The following is an 18771-nucleotide window of genomic DNA, read 5'->3' on the forward strand; positions in this document are numbered from 1 at the left end:
TAATTCATTCCTCGCATTGTGACAGCCTTCTAAATCTCTTTTACACACACACACACACACACACACACACACACACACACACACACACACACACACACACACACACACACACACACATATATATATGCTTAAAGATTCTACGTTAATAAGAAAAAACACACAGGATATTTAATAATTTTCAAAATGTTCGTCCTTTATTGTTAACCATTTGCTCAACGATTATAATTTTGCACAACATCAGCGCATAGAAAAAAACAATTTTTCAAAACGTTTCACAGGATAGATATAGGTCGTATGCGTGGACTGTGAAAATTAAAGTTTTTTTTAAAATAAATTCGATGTACTTTTATATGTTTCTATGGCAACACCGGGGGTTAAAATAATTGTACGCAATATGCTATCAATAAAATACCAACATTTAGAAAATGAATAAATACTAGTGTCTCTATTTCTTTTTAATATCCTTAAGAAAATACTTATAGTTCATGTATTGTACTATTGATTTTTTTTTTTAATTATTTTTTTTTTAATTACATTTTCACCCTAAACAAGGCGCATTGACACTTTGGTGTAGGGGGCTACTATCAGGGGCAGCAGCTACTGGGGCACTATGTAGGGATTTGGGCAGCAAGATGTCGGTTCACGTTGCACTTGAACTTCTGCATGTCAGTACAGTTAGGGAAGCAGGAACTTGGAATGAAATTCCAGTCTAGCGGTTCTGGGGAAGAAACTACTGGAGTAGAAGGATCTTTTACATCTAGGGATCTCTACTGTGTGGGGGTGGGATTTAGCTGCCTGTCGGGTTTGTCGAGGGTGTCTACGTCGTGGGGGCACAAGTGTCTGCAGTTCGTCAGAGAATTCACCATTAAAATACTTGTAGAACAAGCAGAGGGATGCAACGTTTCGTCGATGGGACAGAGGCTGAAGCTTACATGCCAGTTCAGGGCCTATCAGATTGGCGACTCATTTTTGAACCTTGTCTAGGAGCGAGAGACTAGTAGCAGATGCACCGGCCCAAATGTGACAACAATACTCCATACATGGGCGAATGGTGGCCTTATAGAGGTACAGGATACATTCAGGTGTCAGCAGTTTTCTAGCACGGTAGAGAGAGCCTACTTTTTTCGCAGCAGCCCTGGCAATGTTTTCAATATAATTGTTCTAACTCATGTTTCCTGTGAACGTTAGGCCAAGCAGTTTGAAAGATGTACTCTCAGACAGGGAGTCACTGGCCATTGCTATTGGTGGCAGAGAAGGTTTCTTGTTATTATTGAGGGAAACCAGTTTAGTCTTGGCAGCATTGAATGTGACCATCCATTTTATGTCCCCATTCCACTACAGATTTGAAGTCATCCTATAGTGTTTTTGCCATTTCTTTAGATATGTGTTCGTTTGTTTTCCTGTCATGCCTGTTATAGAGTGTAGTGTCATCAGCATATATACCCATCTCAGAGGCAGTTCTGTCGGGGAGGTCATTAATAAATATTAGGAACAATAGAGGTCCAAGGATAGACCCCTGCGGCACTCCCGCATTTATATCACACTGTTTAGACGTACGGCCGTCGAGGACAACCTGGATTTTTCTCTTATCTAAGAAGGATTTAATTATGTTAAGTATTTTACCAGTGATACCGTATGATTTAATTTTCCTGAGGAGACCCTTATGCCATACCCTATCAAAAGCCTTAGATATATCTAGAGCTACCGCTCTGCCCTCCCCCGCTTTGTCCAGTGAATGGTATATACGTTCAGAGATTACAGTGAGGATGTCAGCTGTGGAACAGGCATGTCTAAATCCATATTGTTTGTCAGTCAGAAGTTTAGCATCTGTAAGGTGCCGGACTAGAGCATGATTAATTATGGTCTCAAATATTTTGGCGAAAAGTGGGAGGAGGCTAATGGGGCGATAATTTGATGGGTCAGTTCTTTCGCCACAATTCTTGAATATTGGTACCACAGAAGCAGTTTTCCAACAGCCCAGAAAGCATGATTCATTAAGGCATTTGTTGTAGAGTTTGGAGCGAACTGAAGCTACTTCGGCTGTGCACTTTTTTAATAGCACAGCTGGGATGAGATCTGGTCCACAAGCTTTTGAAGTGTCAAGGTTTTTTATGATAGCGTGTACCTGAGCAGGGGTGATTTTTAGATCGTCTAGCGTGGCGTCTGTCCGCAAAGGAAAGTCAGAGAACTTATTTATTCATGTTATGATTATCCCAAGCAGTTAAATCACACACACACACACACACACACACACACACACACACACACACACACACACACACACACACACACACACACACACACACACACACACACACACATGATATAGCAAATCTCTGATATAAAAAAGTATAAAGCGGGAGACCAGTACCCGTATTAAACTGGTCTGCAGTTTAATTTGTTGCTGGCTATCTTGCTCTTGCTTGTTGCTGGATCTCAACATTTTGAACCGAGAGAGAGATTTAGCTATCATATAAAGCTAAGACTCTGTAACATCATCTTTGTATAGATACTCCCTCAGGCATTTGGGCTCATGGACTTTAAGTGTCTGAGTGAGTGGCACTCGTCTGACAAGACGTTGCAATCATCATATATATATATATATATATATATATATATATATATATATATAAACTATATGTACACTAGCAGACCGCCCGGCGTTTCCAGGTCCTAAAATACGTATAAATATGATATTTTGCTTAATGCAGATTAATTATATATTATATTGGACCCAATACATAGTATAATTTAAAAAGTAAAAAATGACTCGTGTGCTACCACCGAGAATCGAAACCAAAACATTTGCTAACCATTTACTTTTGCTTTTGATGTTATTGCCTGAGCTATGAAAACATGTTTGCTGCAAGGCTAAAAATTAAAACATGAACCATGCACGGTTACGCATGCATATTCGTAATGCCGTTGTTCGACCTTCATCCGACAAATTCCAATTTTTAATTTTCATACTTTTGCACCGATTTTCCCCAGTTAAAACACAAATATGAAGTTTCGCATGCTCTATATATTAAGTTTCATATCTGTCGGGCAAAAATTGACGTCGTAGTTTGGTAGGCAAGTTTTTTAAAACCTATATATATATATATATACGCATACATGAATATATATAAAAAAAGAGGTTTGTGTTCACTAGAAACTTTTTACGCAAATATTACGCAAGTATAAATCATGTAGAATATCTGCATGAATATAATTACACGTAATAGTTAACGAAACATGATCATCTCATGAGGAAACCGAAAAAAGTAAGAGGGAATTAATAAAATGAATGTTTAAAAGAATATGCAAATTAGCTAGATCTTTTGCAGATGTATTCAATGCCACGACCCATATACAACAAAGTTGTATTTTCTGTTCAAATAAATAGAGCAAAGGATTTTTAATATGACTGTCAATACACAAAAATCCCAAATGTATACGAGTATATATATATATATATATATATATATATATATATATATATACACTGTGACATAAGTAGTGCATCATCTTATTTTCTTTTATAATTAAAGGTTATTTTTGCCATTTTGCCATTTTGCCTGATATTTAGTAACCAATTTGATATGTAATATCTCGTAAATTTGTTTTAGTTGTATGTTGTAGGAAAATTAAATATTTATGGTTGAACTCATTTTTCATCAAAGTTAAAAATTACTACATGCAAAAGATACACTAATTTAATATTATTTTGCAAAGCCTATGCTTACATTTGTATTCTCTTAGTTTACCACAACTTTTTACACTGATCCACTGTCACTTTACCCCATTCTTTCTGGCCTAATTCCTGTAATTGCTTTATGTTTTGTGAACTGTAACCTTCAAAATATTCCACAAATTCTCACTTGGATTCAATTCAGGAAACCGACTTGGCCAATTGAGAGTACTAATGCCATTATTTCCAAACTATTCCTTTGAAAAAAATTAACTTAACAAGAATTAAAAATTTAAAGAGTAAACGATGTTGTAATAATTTACTTTTTGAAATACTGTTTAAAAAAAATTGGAAGAAAAGCCAAATAATTACACCCCCCCAAAAAAACAAAACAAAACAAAAAACAAAACAATAATTAAAGTAAAAAGATTCCCGGAAAAGCCGCGAAGATACATTTATCATTTTAAAATAGGCGAAAAAAAAAAATGACTTACGTTGCGTCCATATTCATATAAACGCACGAATCGTTGAGAGTTCCACGCAAGCTTTGATCCTGAATATCGAAAGAAAAGTAAAAAGTAAAATTCGCTTCGGTCATCCAAGTAAACATTTGAATAAATTAAGGAAAATTAAACATAAAAATTAATAACTGCTCATTTAAAATAAAGGTGTAGTGTTGTTTTCTTTATAGCGACATTTTTATCGGTCCACCTTGTACAAAAATGTATTTCATCATGAAAACTGACCGACAAAAGAAGCTTTTTCATCGAGATGTGATGACGCGTTAAAACATTTGCTACATAGACTTTTCCATTTTAGTTATTGTGATGAAATGTATATTATGTATATTTGAGCTTTTAATTCAAACATTTATTAAAGCAAACTACATTATTATATAATTTATTTAAAGGTTAACACCATGTTTCCACTCCGCGCTCAACAGGCGGAAAACTGCTAATAAGATTTGTCCTGGAATTTTCACACGTCATAAACATCCATCAATAGATAAGTCGAGCGACAAAAGCGAAATATTTATCATTATTTATAATTACACCAAAATCATGTACTATAAATATAGAAGCAAATCAACACCCAAAACTTTGCATAACCTGTGACGATAGATTTTAATGAAATTTTAATTGAATCAAAGTAGTCAAAGCTTGAATACGCAGTTAAAAAGTAAAATATACGCACGAAGGGCGTTCCAAAAATAATGGAAGAACATTAAAAATCTCTATCCTCTACATTAACAATAGCTTAGACTGGTGGCTTTGAGGGCTGAGTGGAAATGGGCTTTAAAAATAGTAAGTGGTATTCTGTAGTCGTAATGTCACAAATAACCTTACAGTAAATGCACATGAAAAGAGATAAAGGCTGTGTTCTTTCTGCCACTTGCACATGGGAAGAAGAAAAAAAAAAGAGAAAACGCGAGAAGTATACCTGGTTTTATGCAAAAAGACGTGCAGACCATGATAAGCCCTCGTGACTAGACAAGATTTGGGGCAGGTAAAAGAACCCGGCTTAAAGGGAAAGAAAGCAGTTCCCTGTTACGTCTTGCGTTGGCGAAAACTTTACGGGCACTCGTGACCTTGCAGAACATATTCGTGTTGAACTGGATAACGACTCAGACTGAAGACCTGGGTGTCCCAATTTCGAATGTAGCCCAACCTTCACTTATAGATATTCTGTATCTCATTCTAGAAAGAACTAGTGTCACGAATCCGTGGCGTATCGAATTAACTATAGTAAAATTCAGTTCTACACGACACTCTTCTGGAGATCGAAAATTCAGTCCTTCGGTCGAGCAATGCTAAGAACGCACTTGCGGATTACATAAGACTTCTACAAGGTAATGGCTGACAGAATGAGAATATTCTACCCATATGGATTAAATAAAAACAGATTCCTTTCGGAATACTGTACAGATTCCCGAGTTTCACAGAAAAATTACTGAGTTCGACGATATACATCTGGAGAAGGCCGGAGGTTACAGCGATCGAAAGATTGCGAGAATAACATTCAAGATCAGAAAGCAGTAGTAATCCAAATAATACAAAAAACCGGTTGTACTAGGTAACCAGGATGTACAGGAAAAGCACCGAACAAAATGGCAACGAGGAAAGTTAGAAACTTTACTAACTAGTTTTTAATGCATTCATGTAATTATACCAAGGCATTTGTTTATTGTTTAGTCAATACTGTATTATTATACGCAAATAAACGTTTTTCTGAATGTTTTTCTTCGGAGTAGAATAAATAACAAAATTATAACATTAAGATCCTAACATGATTAATGTTTGAGTTCAACAAAATACTTGACCATTTTCCCTTTCAAATTTTTGGCAACCATTCTATGAAAGTCTAATTAGAATTTTTTTTAGTGTTTTATTTTTCTCGGGCATAAAAGTCAGAGGTTAACACACATGCTAACAAGCCTTCAAAAATGGCGGATCTACGTCCGAATGTGTTTTTTTCTTTCGTTTCCATTCCCGTCTGTAACTAGAATCTTTTATGTTCAGCGTTATATTGTATTACAGTGAATCGATATGTCCAGTCTCTTTTAGATCAGGAGAGAATAGTGAAGGCAAATGAAAACTTGTCTGCCGTTTGAAACAAAGTGAATTGGATTCTGTTTTTTTATCACCATGCGTAATTCGGATGAACTACATATGACTGGAAGAACAAAAACAAGACAAAAAAAAACCAAAAAAAAAAAAACCCAAAAAACAAACAAACAGATGAAGCATTCTGATGCAATTCTAGTACGAAAACTGCACCAATTCTTTGGATCCAAACCAATATAATCAACCGAATAAATTGTCCATGGATTTGCAGACTGAGTACATTCAGTGTATTCTTAACATGTGTCCAGTTAATCTATACGCTTAAAGTATCTCATTTCAAACGAGTGACAGATTCACAAAAATTCTAATTCAAACTCTTAAACTTCCTATTCTTTCTTTCCCATCAAATCTTTCTTGAAGTTTATATACGAAAGGCAATCTAAAAGTAATGCCTCCTATTTTTTTTATTCCGCCTGAATAGATCAGAAGGAATTGCAAATTGCATTGTTATGATGTACGAACTTATGAATTCATGACCTGAAAGTTTCATCTCCATATCTTCAGTTGCAGATATTGGCGGTGTGAAACTCTAAGAAAGCAACTCGTCATGGACGTGTGTCAGAAGCAAAGATGTGTCATTGAATTTCTGACAAAAGTCCATTGAGAATGGTGGTGACTATGTAGAAAAATATATATTCTGAAGCACAAAACGTCGCTTGTTTTAATAATACGATTCACGTTTTTGTAGCTTTTCAACTATTTGAGCAAAAAAATAGAAGACTTCACTTTTAGAACGACTCTCGTATTTAACCCATTGCTCCTTCTGCTTCTCACAAAGTCAGTTCTCTTCATCGGCCCAAACACTTTCTCACATCTGAAGCTATCCTCCATCCCCACAAATCTACTATCAGACAGTGAATGGAGCATTGTTCTCATATTTGGGCTGGTAAATTTCTCTCCCATTTGAAGGTTCTATATAAAGTGTTAAAACAAATGTGTAATTTGATTACAGTGGACACATGCATATTAAAAGTGTAGTGTCATATATATTTTGTCTCTATTCATTTCTTTTCTCATACCGTAGGATTGTGTTCGCTACATGGGTTTATAAATTAATCTCACGTAGCAAAACTTAAAACTGAAATCCTATTCTGAGATTTTATCTTAAAATCGATAAAATTAAAATCTATTACGTGCTGTATTGTTCAGTGTATATTTTCACATCGTGAGTGTTGTTAACGCAACGTTTCGGCCGTTATAACCTCCAGTCATATTACAGTGTATCTTGTCGTAGCGAGGAATCTGTCTGTCGAACTCGAAAATATTTCTATCGAACTCGAGAATCTGCTCAGATTTTCGAACGAAACCTCTTATTTAATCCACGTCTAAGTTCCGTTACGTAATGGATAAAGTACTATGTGCATTCAGTTTTAATTGACATACTTCCTGAGGTTAATGGTTCAATTCTCAGTGCGGACGATACGAAAAATACATCTGCGAATTATTTAAGAGTTCTACAAGATTATGCTACCTCTATGCATTAAACAAAGGGTTCCGTCCAAAATTGCGCGCAGATTCCAGAGTATGATAGAAAGATTTACGAGTACGATAAGATATACCTGAAGAAGGTCGGTGGTTACATCAGCCGAAAGGTTGTATGACTAAAACTCAAGATGAGAACAATAGTCCGAAGAATCCAAATAATACAAATAACCAATCCTCATCTAAAAAAAATGTGTTGTATGAACTTTGTGCGGTTCATTTATCTAGTCTTCATTTATTTCCATTATATGCCTATCCGGCCTCTGTTTGATGACCCACACTGTTTCACTGTGCCAACTTGATTCGAATTATTCGTGCATTAACGGTTGACATATTGAGTGTAAAGACGATGCGTTTGTTTTAAAGTTCACCTGGCTCAAGTAGCGTGAGAAATTGTTTTTTTTTATAGAAAATGTCACTTGAAGAATAAATTCCAATAAACAAAAATAAAAGGAAAAATAAATAGCAAAATACTTAGTATTCATTGTCCTATAGTTTTAAACACAAATAATGAAAACTTATTCGTAATATTTCGTATACAAAAAAACAAAAAAAAAACAAAAAAAAAAACAAAAACAATAATCTCTTCCATATAAGATAGAGTGATATTTTCCTCTATACTGTTGATGAGTATAGCTTTCGACTTAAATGCTATATATATATATATATATATATATATATATATATATATATATATATATATATATATATACATGGAGGGCACCACTTATCAAGGCCCGGAAGCCACTCGGGGATAAGGGTTATTGCAAGTACAGTAATCTATGGAATAGTATCGTAGTAATCGTTAGTATTGGAGATTTGAGAATGTGTCCTACTTAAGGGGGCAATTCATCAGGAATTTGTTTATGTTGGACTTGAAGACATCCATATATCTTTTCTGTCATTCACTCTATTGATTAATATTACAAAAGCACGAACATTTTTCGCTTTGAACAGTTTTATATTTATCCTGTCTGATAATTACTTTATCACTAATCAAATTTACAGGAAGGCGGAGAATAGTTTTCTCACTCACCAAAAGTATGCAAAAATTTTAATACGATGCATAATTTGATAAGCACCGAACACTCTTTGCTTTACAATAAAACTCCGCAAAGTACGGAATATCATAACTGACAAAATAGTAACGTTATAACTATAACATACCATCAATACAATATGTGTAGGCAATTACAATAATCTATAAGGATAAGAATTTTTACTTGCACAGGTTTTACTCTTAAATCGATCTGTTATTAAACAGACACCATTATTGGCTTTATATTTCTGGTAATTCTTGCCTTCCATACAAGCAAAACAGAAATAATACTAATATTTTTTTAGCCGTATCTTACTTTACAGCATATTTTCATAATTTGTCGTAATGTAGCATCCCATGAATTGTGTGTTAAAATAGAGGCACATCATACTTGTGTATATAAGTATGGAATGTCTTCATTTTGATAACTTTGACGACGAAAGAATAAAATAGCACGTAGTTCAGCTACGCATGCGCACAACTAGACAGAGTGAGCTTATATTTTAAGATGACTTCTCTCTTAAACTGTCGCATAAGTTACAAACAGCAGCTATTTTTATATTTCAGATATTACCATATTATTAAGTTCTTGCAGAATTTTAAATTTTGATTTCAAATGATGCATTTTCAAAAAATCTTTTCGTTTAATTTATATATCATTTTAATGAGCGTTTTTCGCTCCCTCCAATTGTTTAAATTACAATCGTTTTAAAACAATTATGTCTTCTCTTCGGAACGTTTTTTAGGGTTCTTGATAAAGTGCAGAAATGTATCTGTGATTTGATTAACCCTCATCTGTTCTTCTCTGAAACTTTTCTCACTTTCCTTACAGGCATAATTTGCTAGTCTCAGTTTTCTCTATAATTACCATTTTTTACTCACGTTCACCCCTAAAAAGGCATATCCCCACTTGGACATAAGGGGCTACTTTTTGGGGCCATGCCTAGGTAAGATTATTAAGATGTTGGTTTACATTACATTTAAGCTCCTGCATATCAGTACAGTCAGGAAATTCCAAAGTCTAGCTGATGCGTTATTCAGAGTGATCTGATCTATTCCTTGCTTCCTTTGTTTCAACTCATTTGATTCGCTGATTTAGTGGTTTCTACCAATTCACTGATTTATACCTCATTGGAATACAGATACAGCTTCCAATTTCAGGAGTTTTCCCCCAAGAACTGCGGCTTTTGGAAATCTTTTTCTGTTGACTGTTTTCCTTCTACGTATATAATCTTTATCGTTTAAATACTTAAGCCAATAAGCATTTTCTGTCTTTGCGATAACCATCTTTCGTCCTTGTTAACTTCTATATCAAGTGGCTTCATGCCTTGTCTAGAGCTATTTCTATGATAAAATAAAGTCATTGAAAGGGAAAATTTTCATGTTTTGTGCAAAATCAACTTCGTTTGATATTCATGCATAGAAATACGTTCAAGTAAAAAAAAAATGTCTTGAAAATTATTGTTACGAATCTGAAACATCTTCTCACCTTTAGTTTAAATATTAGAATGATGGGTGAAGATAATTGGCTGAACTTGTGAGCGGGAATTCCAACCATGCTGCTGCTGATGATATCCGAATTGATAATCTGCGTATCGTTTTCTATGCTCGGCCTTTTAAAATAAAAATTTAAAAATAATTAGAAACATTTAAGACGAGTAAAGAATTTTATAATTAAAACTGTGAATCTGAAAGCGGAAAGTACACTGTAATATGAATGAAAATCTATAAATATAAGAACAAGTTAACATTTTGTTTATTAACTATACAGTGTGGAACGATAAAATTGTCACCCTAGAAAAGACAGGATTCCATTTCCGTTTGATGAAAACCGGTTTTTTTTTGTCGCAGGCCATCTACTCGTTGGTCAGTGATGTACAAATCCCAAGAGGAATAGAATCCTTCTACCATATATACAGTGTTCAATGAGCAAAATCGGAGATGCACCGTTGTACAACTCATGCTCTCTACCGATCAAAGTTATTACAGCAAGACCATTGCCAGCACACTCAAAATGCAAACCCGAAACGGTTCAACGCTTGAGGGCACAGCTCAACGAAAATTTCGGCCACGGTTATGATCTTTGGTATGGTTTCAAGTGAGGGCCACCTCACATCTTCGAATTCGGCTTGAAAGTCAACACTAAAGTGTACCTGGATGTGTTGAAGAGCGTGGCGTTCCCCTGATGCAATCAGCTGGTGGCTCACGTACTCTTGGTGCGGCAACAGAACTCGTCACCGGCCCACAAGTCCAAAGAAACCCAGGCTTGGCTTCAGAAGGAGTGCTACGACTTTGTACCGTGCACTCAATGCCCCCCCCCTTCTCCCCCGATATGAACCAACCGGACTACTTCGTTTGGTCAATAACATCACCAATATAACCTTCCACAACACCGAAGCCAGCCTGATCGCCGCCGTCCGCCGAGTATTCGCCGAGCTCCTGCCGGCGCTTGTTAAAAAAGCATACTCCCAGTTCCGGAACCGTATAGAGGCGGTGATTGAGGCTGAAGGCAACTACATTTAATAGATGTCAGCTCTACTGCATAATCAATTTACCTGAATTGATTTTTTTCAATAGAAGTTAAAAAAAATGTTGCAGGGCTGTTTTCCTCAGGGCGACAAATTTATCATTCCATTCTCTATTTATTAGATCGGTGTAAAAGGTTTTGTCCATTTAAAATTCCATCCTGAACATTAAAATCTGCGTTTTTGAAAACCTTTATGAAAATAACGACCTCCGCTCTTTAAAACTTGATTCCACCTGTCAGCAAAATGTCTCATTTGTAAAATTCTTTAGATTTCAATGTGAAATATAAATCTAACTCATATTCAATCTCCTCTCATGAAGTTAACCATTTAAATGGTTCTGTAATAATCGAAAAATCGATAATCTGACGGAGCTAAGTCAGAAAAATATGGAGAATAGAACAAGATTTCTCAACCAACATTTCTAAGAGATATTTGATCAGTAGTGTTGTGTGGGAACGAGTGTTATCATGATGGAAGTTGACCCTCTTTCTGTTAAGTAAAAAACATCGTTTTCGATCAAGACGAGAGAGAATATTGCAGAAAAAATATGAATGATGCTGAAATAATCTGAAAAAAAAGTTAAACATTAATCATGGTGATACGTTACAGTAATAATAATATGAATAAAATAAATTACAATGGTTTTAAAATGCTACTTTCTACAAACCAGCAAAATTTTTTTAACCGACCTACGATATTTAATCAGAATTTTAAGTTTTTACGATACCAATTTGAACGATGAATTACTGACTGCTTGTATGTAGTGAAACTTGACTTTACTTGCAGTATCGTATTGAAAACGTATATGCAATTTTTAATCATTACTTATGAATTAAAATATGTTAATTTGTTGAGTGACTATAAGAAAATATATTTCCCTTTTTATAAACGATTGGTTTTTGTCGCATATAATGAAAAAGCCATTAACTCTAAAACCAAACAATAGCTTCAATCCCTGTCCCATCGCCGTAAGGTTGCATCTCTGCGCCTGTTTTACAAATATTTTAATGGAATGTGCTCTGATGAACTCGTTGCACTTGTGTCCTCTCGACGTATATCTCCGACAGATCCGCTTAGCAGAAAAATCCCACCCCTTCATTGTTGAGGTCACTAATTACAGAAAACTTTCAACTTTAATAGTTTCTACCCTTGAACAGCTAGACTTAGAATTCCCTTCTTGCTACCTGCTTTCCTGACTGTACTAATATGCAGAAGTTTAAATGTAACGTAAACGAACATCTAGTCAATCTTTCCTAGGCTTGGTCCCAAATAGTAGCCCTATAAGTTCAAGTGGCGATATGCATTGTCAGGGGTTAATGTGAGTAAAACAAAATAGCGACACACTTTAGTTTGAGACATATTCAAGCAAATCTTAAATCGTCTAACGACCGAAAAGACATTTTATGGTAATTGTAAATAAGACGAATCTAATTCAACAGAAAAATCCATTGAAAAATGAAAACAATTTCATTTAAAATTAATCAAAAATTGAAAACAATATTTTTGCATAATTATTGGATTATTCTTAAGAAACTTTTAGAAAATTAAAACAAGAAAAATACATTCATTGTAAAGTAAGTTTCAATAATAATTTTAATAACAAAAAACTGATAGCAAACATTGAAAAATATATAGGATTCTTTTTTATGATTAAAATCCTTATCTTGATTTGAAAAAAAAAGAGAATCATAAATGATAATAATAAACCAATGACAGCAAAGAAATGTTTTATTTATGATTGCTTGTATCCGAATTAAAATCCTCAGCGATTATGAGAGAATAAAATTAAAAGACAATTAATTTCTTCATTCGAAAACGGTGGAATGGCGGAATATGTTCGATGGGAATTAAATTGAAATTCAAAGCAGATTTTCACTAAATGAAACTAATGACAAAAGTTAGATAAAATAAAAAAGAAATAAAAGTGAACACATACCTTTCATTCTGGAATGATAGAATCTTTCCCATAGATGCATAACGGGCGTTGAACAAGGCGACCGATTTACCTAAATAAATACATATAAAATAAATACATATAAAATAAATGCATATAAAATAAATGCATATAAAATTGATATCAAAATGAATAAAATATGACATGATATTTTTATAAATAAAACAACAAAGTGCATTTTGATGTAATGTCGGAAACATTGAAGATTCCAGAATATTATAATCTCGCTATTTTCGCAATATTTCTAGGATTTATACATTGTACATGATGGCTGCAATGTGTATCTATGTTTTTTCGTAGCAGCAAATAAATCCTGACACTTGCGCGAAATATTTTTAAATGTGAAAATATCTTGCACGGAGCCGATAAAACGCTCTGAAGCATGAATTCATTCGCACGAGTAGAAAAACCAATCCAAATTATTGGATTAATGACGGCTGACACTGCAAATGAATTAGCAAGCCTTCGAACTCATCGTCTTTCTTTTCATGAAGCTATTTTCATCGGGATGATTGAATAGAAAGATTTAGAAAAAAAAAAAAAAAGAACAAAACGAAAATATTTTGGCAGGGTTTTTCTTACAATTAATAATTCCATATTATAAGTCTAGACATGTGTGTTAACTGTAAGAAAGGTGAAGCTAGTTTACTCATTATAATGAAGTTGGCTTTCGTTACTTAAATTATACAAAAATTTATTCACGTGCGTTAAGGGACAGGAAATAATGAATTAACTAAAACTACACCGAATACGAATATGAGGTGAGGAGTTTTTCAACTGTCTGTGATCAGTTTCCATAGTAACAAGTATATAATTGATTAATTCCTTATTTTTTTTTTTAACCCATGGCTAGATTTGTTGAGTAAATAACTTAGAAAACATAATGGTTTAATTTTAATATTCTTTGAAATTTTATTATGAGACGCCTAATTCTCTAAAGTTGATATAATAACACATTAATCTACTCTATAAATATGTTATAATAATACTCAGTACAAATAAAATAAAATTGTCAAAATTTAAACTGAAATAACATAAAACTACAATTTTTTAATATCTGATTCATAAAAGTTATAAATATACATTCTAATATGGTTAGGTTTTATATAATGGATCGATATTTAATATATTATATGAAGTAACAAACACAGCCATCTTATAAACATTAATTAATTTTTTTTAGGTTAATGTATCATAGCTTCTGAGAAATGTTGCATTGAATTAGTCATAAATTCGTAAACTTGATATTTCATTTTACTAGTTAGTATAATAAATATTACTAGTTAGTATAATAAATATTACTAGTTAGTATAAGTTCCCATAAAGCAAGGGGCCCTTTCGTGGAGCTAGTACTTCATTTCTGTACAGGATGCATAGATATTCGAGTATTTAATTAAAGATCTCGTTTATCCCTTAATAAACGTTGTTTGTAAATAAGCAAAGAATATTAATTTTCCTCTTTTGAAATGATCAGTAAACTATGTTATAGAATAACTTTATGGCCGTTTCTTGGTTTTATCGCATTCCAGGACAAGTATTCCTCTAGTCTGGTGGAGTATCCATCTAAATTCTGTTATTTGTAGGAAAGTGTACCATTCCTCGTATGTGTAGTAATGTTGAAGACATTTTATCTGAATTTAAAGTTCTATGTCATTTTGAATATTTGGTTAAGGTTTATTTGTAAGGCGAAGTGTCCTCGTCACAGGTTTTCATCGGAAACTATTGTACAAAGAGACCGAAAATACTCGAGGATGGCGTGTAGTAAGTAATTAAAACAATCTACTTCATAAAACTCACTGTTTGTCTGCCTGCCTGTCTGCCTCCATATTTTCAAACTCTATATCTCCTCCGAAACTGAAAGTCAAGAGCGGCACTAGGGGCCTCAAATGTTTGGATTTTTATGGACCGTTTTTTCTATGTATTTAACCGGTTAAAATAGTTTTTAAGGGGTCAGAAAAAGAGTCAAAATTGAAATAAAAATCGTTATACATTTTGTATATTCGTCTTAGTTTATTTTTAATCAGTTTATATATGTGTCACGTTGGTAACTTCACCAGGTTTGAATGCTGTAGTTTCGGTTTCGATTCTAGCTGATGGCACCCAAATTTTATTTTACTTTTGAAACCATGACTCTATAATAATATATACAAAATGTGTACAAATTTAAATATCATATTTAAGCGAATTTTACGACCGGGTGAAGCCGGGCGCCCCTCTCCCAGCGCTAGTATAATTTAAACTTGATTAAAACGTAAATATAATTCAAACTCTCCAAATTTAATTCAAATTTTATCTATCAGTGTGAATGTGTGTGTGTGACAGTAGCAGACAGTGTAGGATTGTGTGTATAATTGCTTAACTATTGTGATTTGTTAGTGTGTGAATGTATGGGAGCTAATGGTTTCATTTGGTTTCAAAGGGCGGGAAATAGGCGTAATGTGATCGCCATGTGTCTTGTAACTCTTATCCTGGTTGTTGATCTGTTGCTTTTTATTAAAAAGTTTAGTTTACATAGGCTCGAAAGAATAATTCTCATTAGCTGAAAAATTGTGGAATTCAAAGCTTTACATGAAATAATGTTTTTATTTTATTTCGCGGTGCCATGCTGTGATTCTGCGGTCATAGACTAAAACTTTTAAATTGAGTTCACCCTATTTCCGCTCGATGCAGAAATGAAGAGTAAGCCGAATGAGTAGATAAGAAAGAGAGTAGCTTATACAAGTTAGTAGCTAGTTTACGCTCATTAGTATCGTATTTCGTTCGTTAGATAGCGGACTATCAAATTATCGATGAATAAATGTTGGTAAACTGACAGAGTGTATATAACTTTTACGATGAACAATGTTTTGTTTTTGAGTTGGACTGAAACGATAACACGGACATATCGATATATTATTTTGAGGGGCTAACAAATACTTGTATATGAGGGGCTTCAAACAAGAGAAGACAATGTTCCATTAATGGAGGGTTACACAAATGTTTTTCGGTGAAGACATTAGATAGAGTCTGTAAACATTTAGGAGTTCGATGAAAAAATAATATGACACGAGGAATTTACATATCTGTTTCTTTAAAAGATGACACGACACAAAATTATATTTCATATAACATTTATTCACATTTCGGAGATTACAACACTTTGACTTCACATTTTGATTATGACTTTAACGGCTTTTCGACTGACTTCTTTGACAGTCTTCTAGGACTGACTTTCCAAACGACTTCCAACTTTTGACTAACTGATACGTCTTTTCAAGCTCTACCCTAAAATCCACGTCATCTTAGGTGACCTCAGCCTCTAGAGGTCAGACCTATTTTTAAATGATTGTTTGTGCTAGTTATGAAAACTTGCATTTATGCCTTGAGCTATGTTCATGTTCCGGTCTATTTCCTCTGGGATCATCCGGCCAATCAGTTAGATACAGCTGAAATACTAACATGCAATATGTCTACTTGCAGTATAGTATTAAACATCTTAATCAGTTCGGATTCGTAGCATAAGTCAATATGTTTCTGTACATGAAAATTGAAGCGATAAGGTAAAAAGATAAAACGAAAAAGATCTTCCGATGCTCGTCGTGCCCAGACGCGAATAATCGCAGTTAATTGCGTGTCCGTCGAAATATAAACACTATCGGATAATGTGGAACAATTTGGCGCGAAACAATTTGGATAGAGAAACCATTTGTCCATAGCAACCGGCAACAAAGAACTTTTAATTGCGAACATCGCTGTATAAACAAGAAACTTGGATAGCAGCGTATTAATTACGACAGTTCTAAAGAATAGACTTGAACAATAATATTTATATAGTTCTTAAATGTAAACGTTGTATGATTGTCCAGCTAACAAAGCGATCAAATGTATGGATCCATCTAGTTGTGTATTTGTATGAACGAGATAAGTATATGCATATATATATATATATATATATATATATATATATATATATATATATATATATATAGAGAGAGAGAGAGAGAGAGAGAGAGAGAGAAACGCACATATATATCTGGTTATATATGCTTAGTTTCCTAGATGTAACTAAATGTAACTAGTCTTGAATTTGATATTGAGAAGTACGTTAGGCTTGATGAAAACAGAACCATATATGAACATATGTAGCCAATAATGTTTGTATAAATAAACATACTACACACACACACACACACACACACACACACACACACACACACACACACACACACACACACACACACACATATATATATATATATAGAGAGAGAGAGAGAGAGAGAGAGGGGGAGAAAGAGAGAATGAGATATAAATAGAGAGAGACAGAAAAAAAAGAGAAAGAGAGAGAAAGAAAAAAGTAGGCAGAGTAATAAAGCCTAAGAGAGAAATTGCGGGAGAAAGACAAATAGTTTATATATATATATATATATATATATATATATATATATATATATATATATATATATATATATATATAGAAAGAGAGAGAGAGAGAAAGAGAGAGACAGAGACAGAGTGAGAGAAAGAGAGAAAGAAGAGAGGAAATTAAGAGATAGTTTTCGTTGTTTTTGTTTGTCTTTGCCTAATAATACAAACACTGAGGCTTGGCCGTTTTTCTTTGGAAATTAACCACAGAGGACTTTTAATGACATAGTCCCCCAATAAAATAAAAACAAAAACACACAAACAAACAAACAAAAACTAAAACAAAACAACACAAAACAAAACAAAAAATAAATAAAAAACAAACAATAAAAAACTAGCGCATGTGAGAGATAATCGTAGGCAGAAATACACCTTCTTGATTTACTAACTTCTGGATAAAGCTGTTCTTACCCGTCCTGAGAAAAGTGACGTGTTTCTGGCTTGCGGCTCAGAGGTCATCAAAGTCTTTATTGACTATACTAAAATTAGTACATTCTTTTCGGTTACTGTCGCAAGACGAAGGGTGAAGTGCAGAATGGATCTCAGTCGAGCATTTTTCATAGAAATAACGATAGAGAAAGATTAGCAACATTAACTTTAGAGAAGTGATCATCTCCCACTGCATTGTTTAGTCATTTATGTATTTTTACAAAGCAAGAAAGAGTTCTCTGAATGGACCCTTCCAATATTTGTCAGCAGTATTCTACCTTAGGATGTATTAGACGCATATATAGGTAAAGGATTGCTTAGAAATAAAATACTTTCTGGAGCAGTAGAAGGATCCAGACAACTTTTTCAGCAACTTTAATACATTTTTTTGATGTTTTTATGAAGTTAGAAATTAACAACAGACACGTGTTTCGTTTTTTTGAAAACTCATTATTGTGGCATGATACAGTTGACGAATTCATCCATTTCGCTTTTTAGCTCTCTCGTATATATATATATATATATATATATATATATATATATATATATATATATATATATATATATATAAATTTATTTTGTGTATGCATGTCTTTGTTATTTTGCTTTTGCAGTTTAATAAATTTAGTGTTCTTTAAAAT

The 18771-nt window shown here is 33.7% G+C and overlaps 1 protein-coding gene across 3 annotated transcripts in view; it reads right to left on the reverse strand.

Annotated features, from left to right (window-relative positions):
- The window catches only part of LOC145260389 (uncharacterized), a 649016-nt gene that overhangs the window by 107848 nt on the left and 522397 nt on the right, over positions 1-18771 (reverse strand). For all 3 annotated transcript variants that reach the window (XM_080118365.1, XM_080118344.1, XM_080118355.1), the window contains exons 15-17: positions 13283-13352; positions 10308-10431; positions 4168-4226 (exon numbers count right to left, since the gene is read on the reverse strand). In XM_080118365.1, coding sequence (XP_079974491.1) covers positions 4168-4226; positions 10308-10431; positions 13283-13352 — 253 coding nt within the window. The remainder of the gene's footprint in view (positions 1-4167; positions 4227-10307; positions 10432-13282; positions 13353-18771) is intronic.

Source organism: Euprymna scolopes, chromosome 3 (genome assembly GCF_053919585.1).
Source record: "Euprymna scolopes isolate OS-2025 chromosome 3, ASM5391958v1, whole genome shotgun sequence".
Lineage (NCBI taxonomy): Eukaryota > Metazoa > Mollusca > Cephalopoda > Sepiida > Sepiolidae > Euprymna > Euprymna scolopes.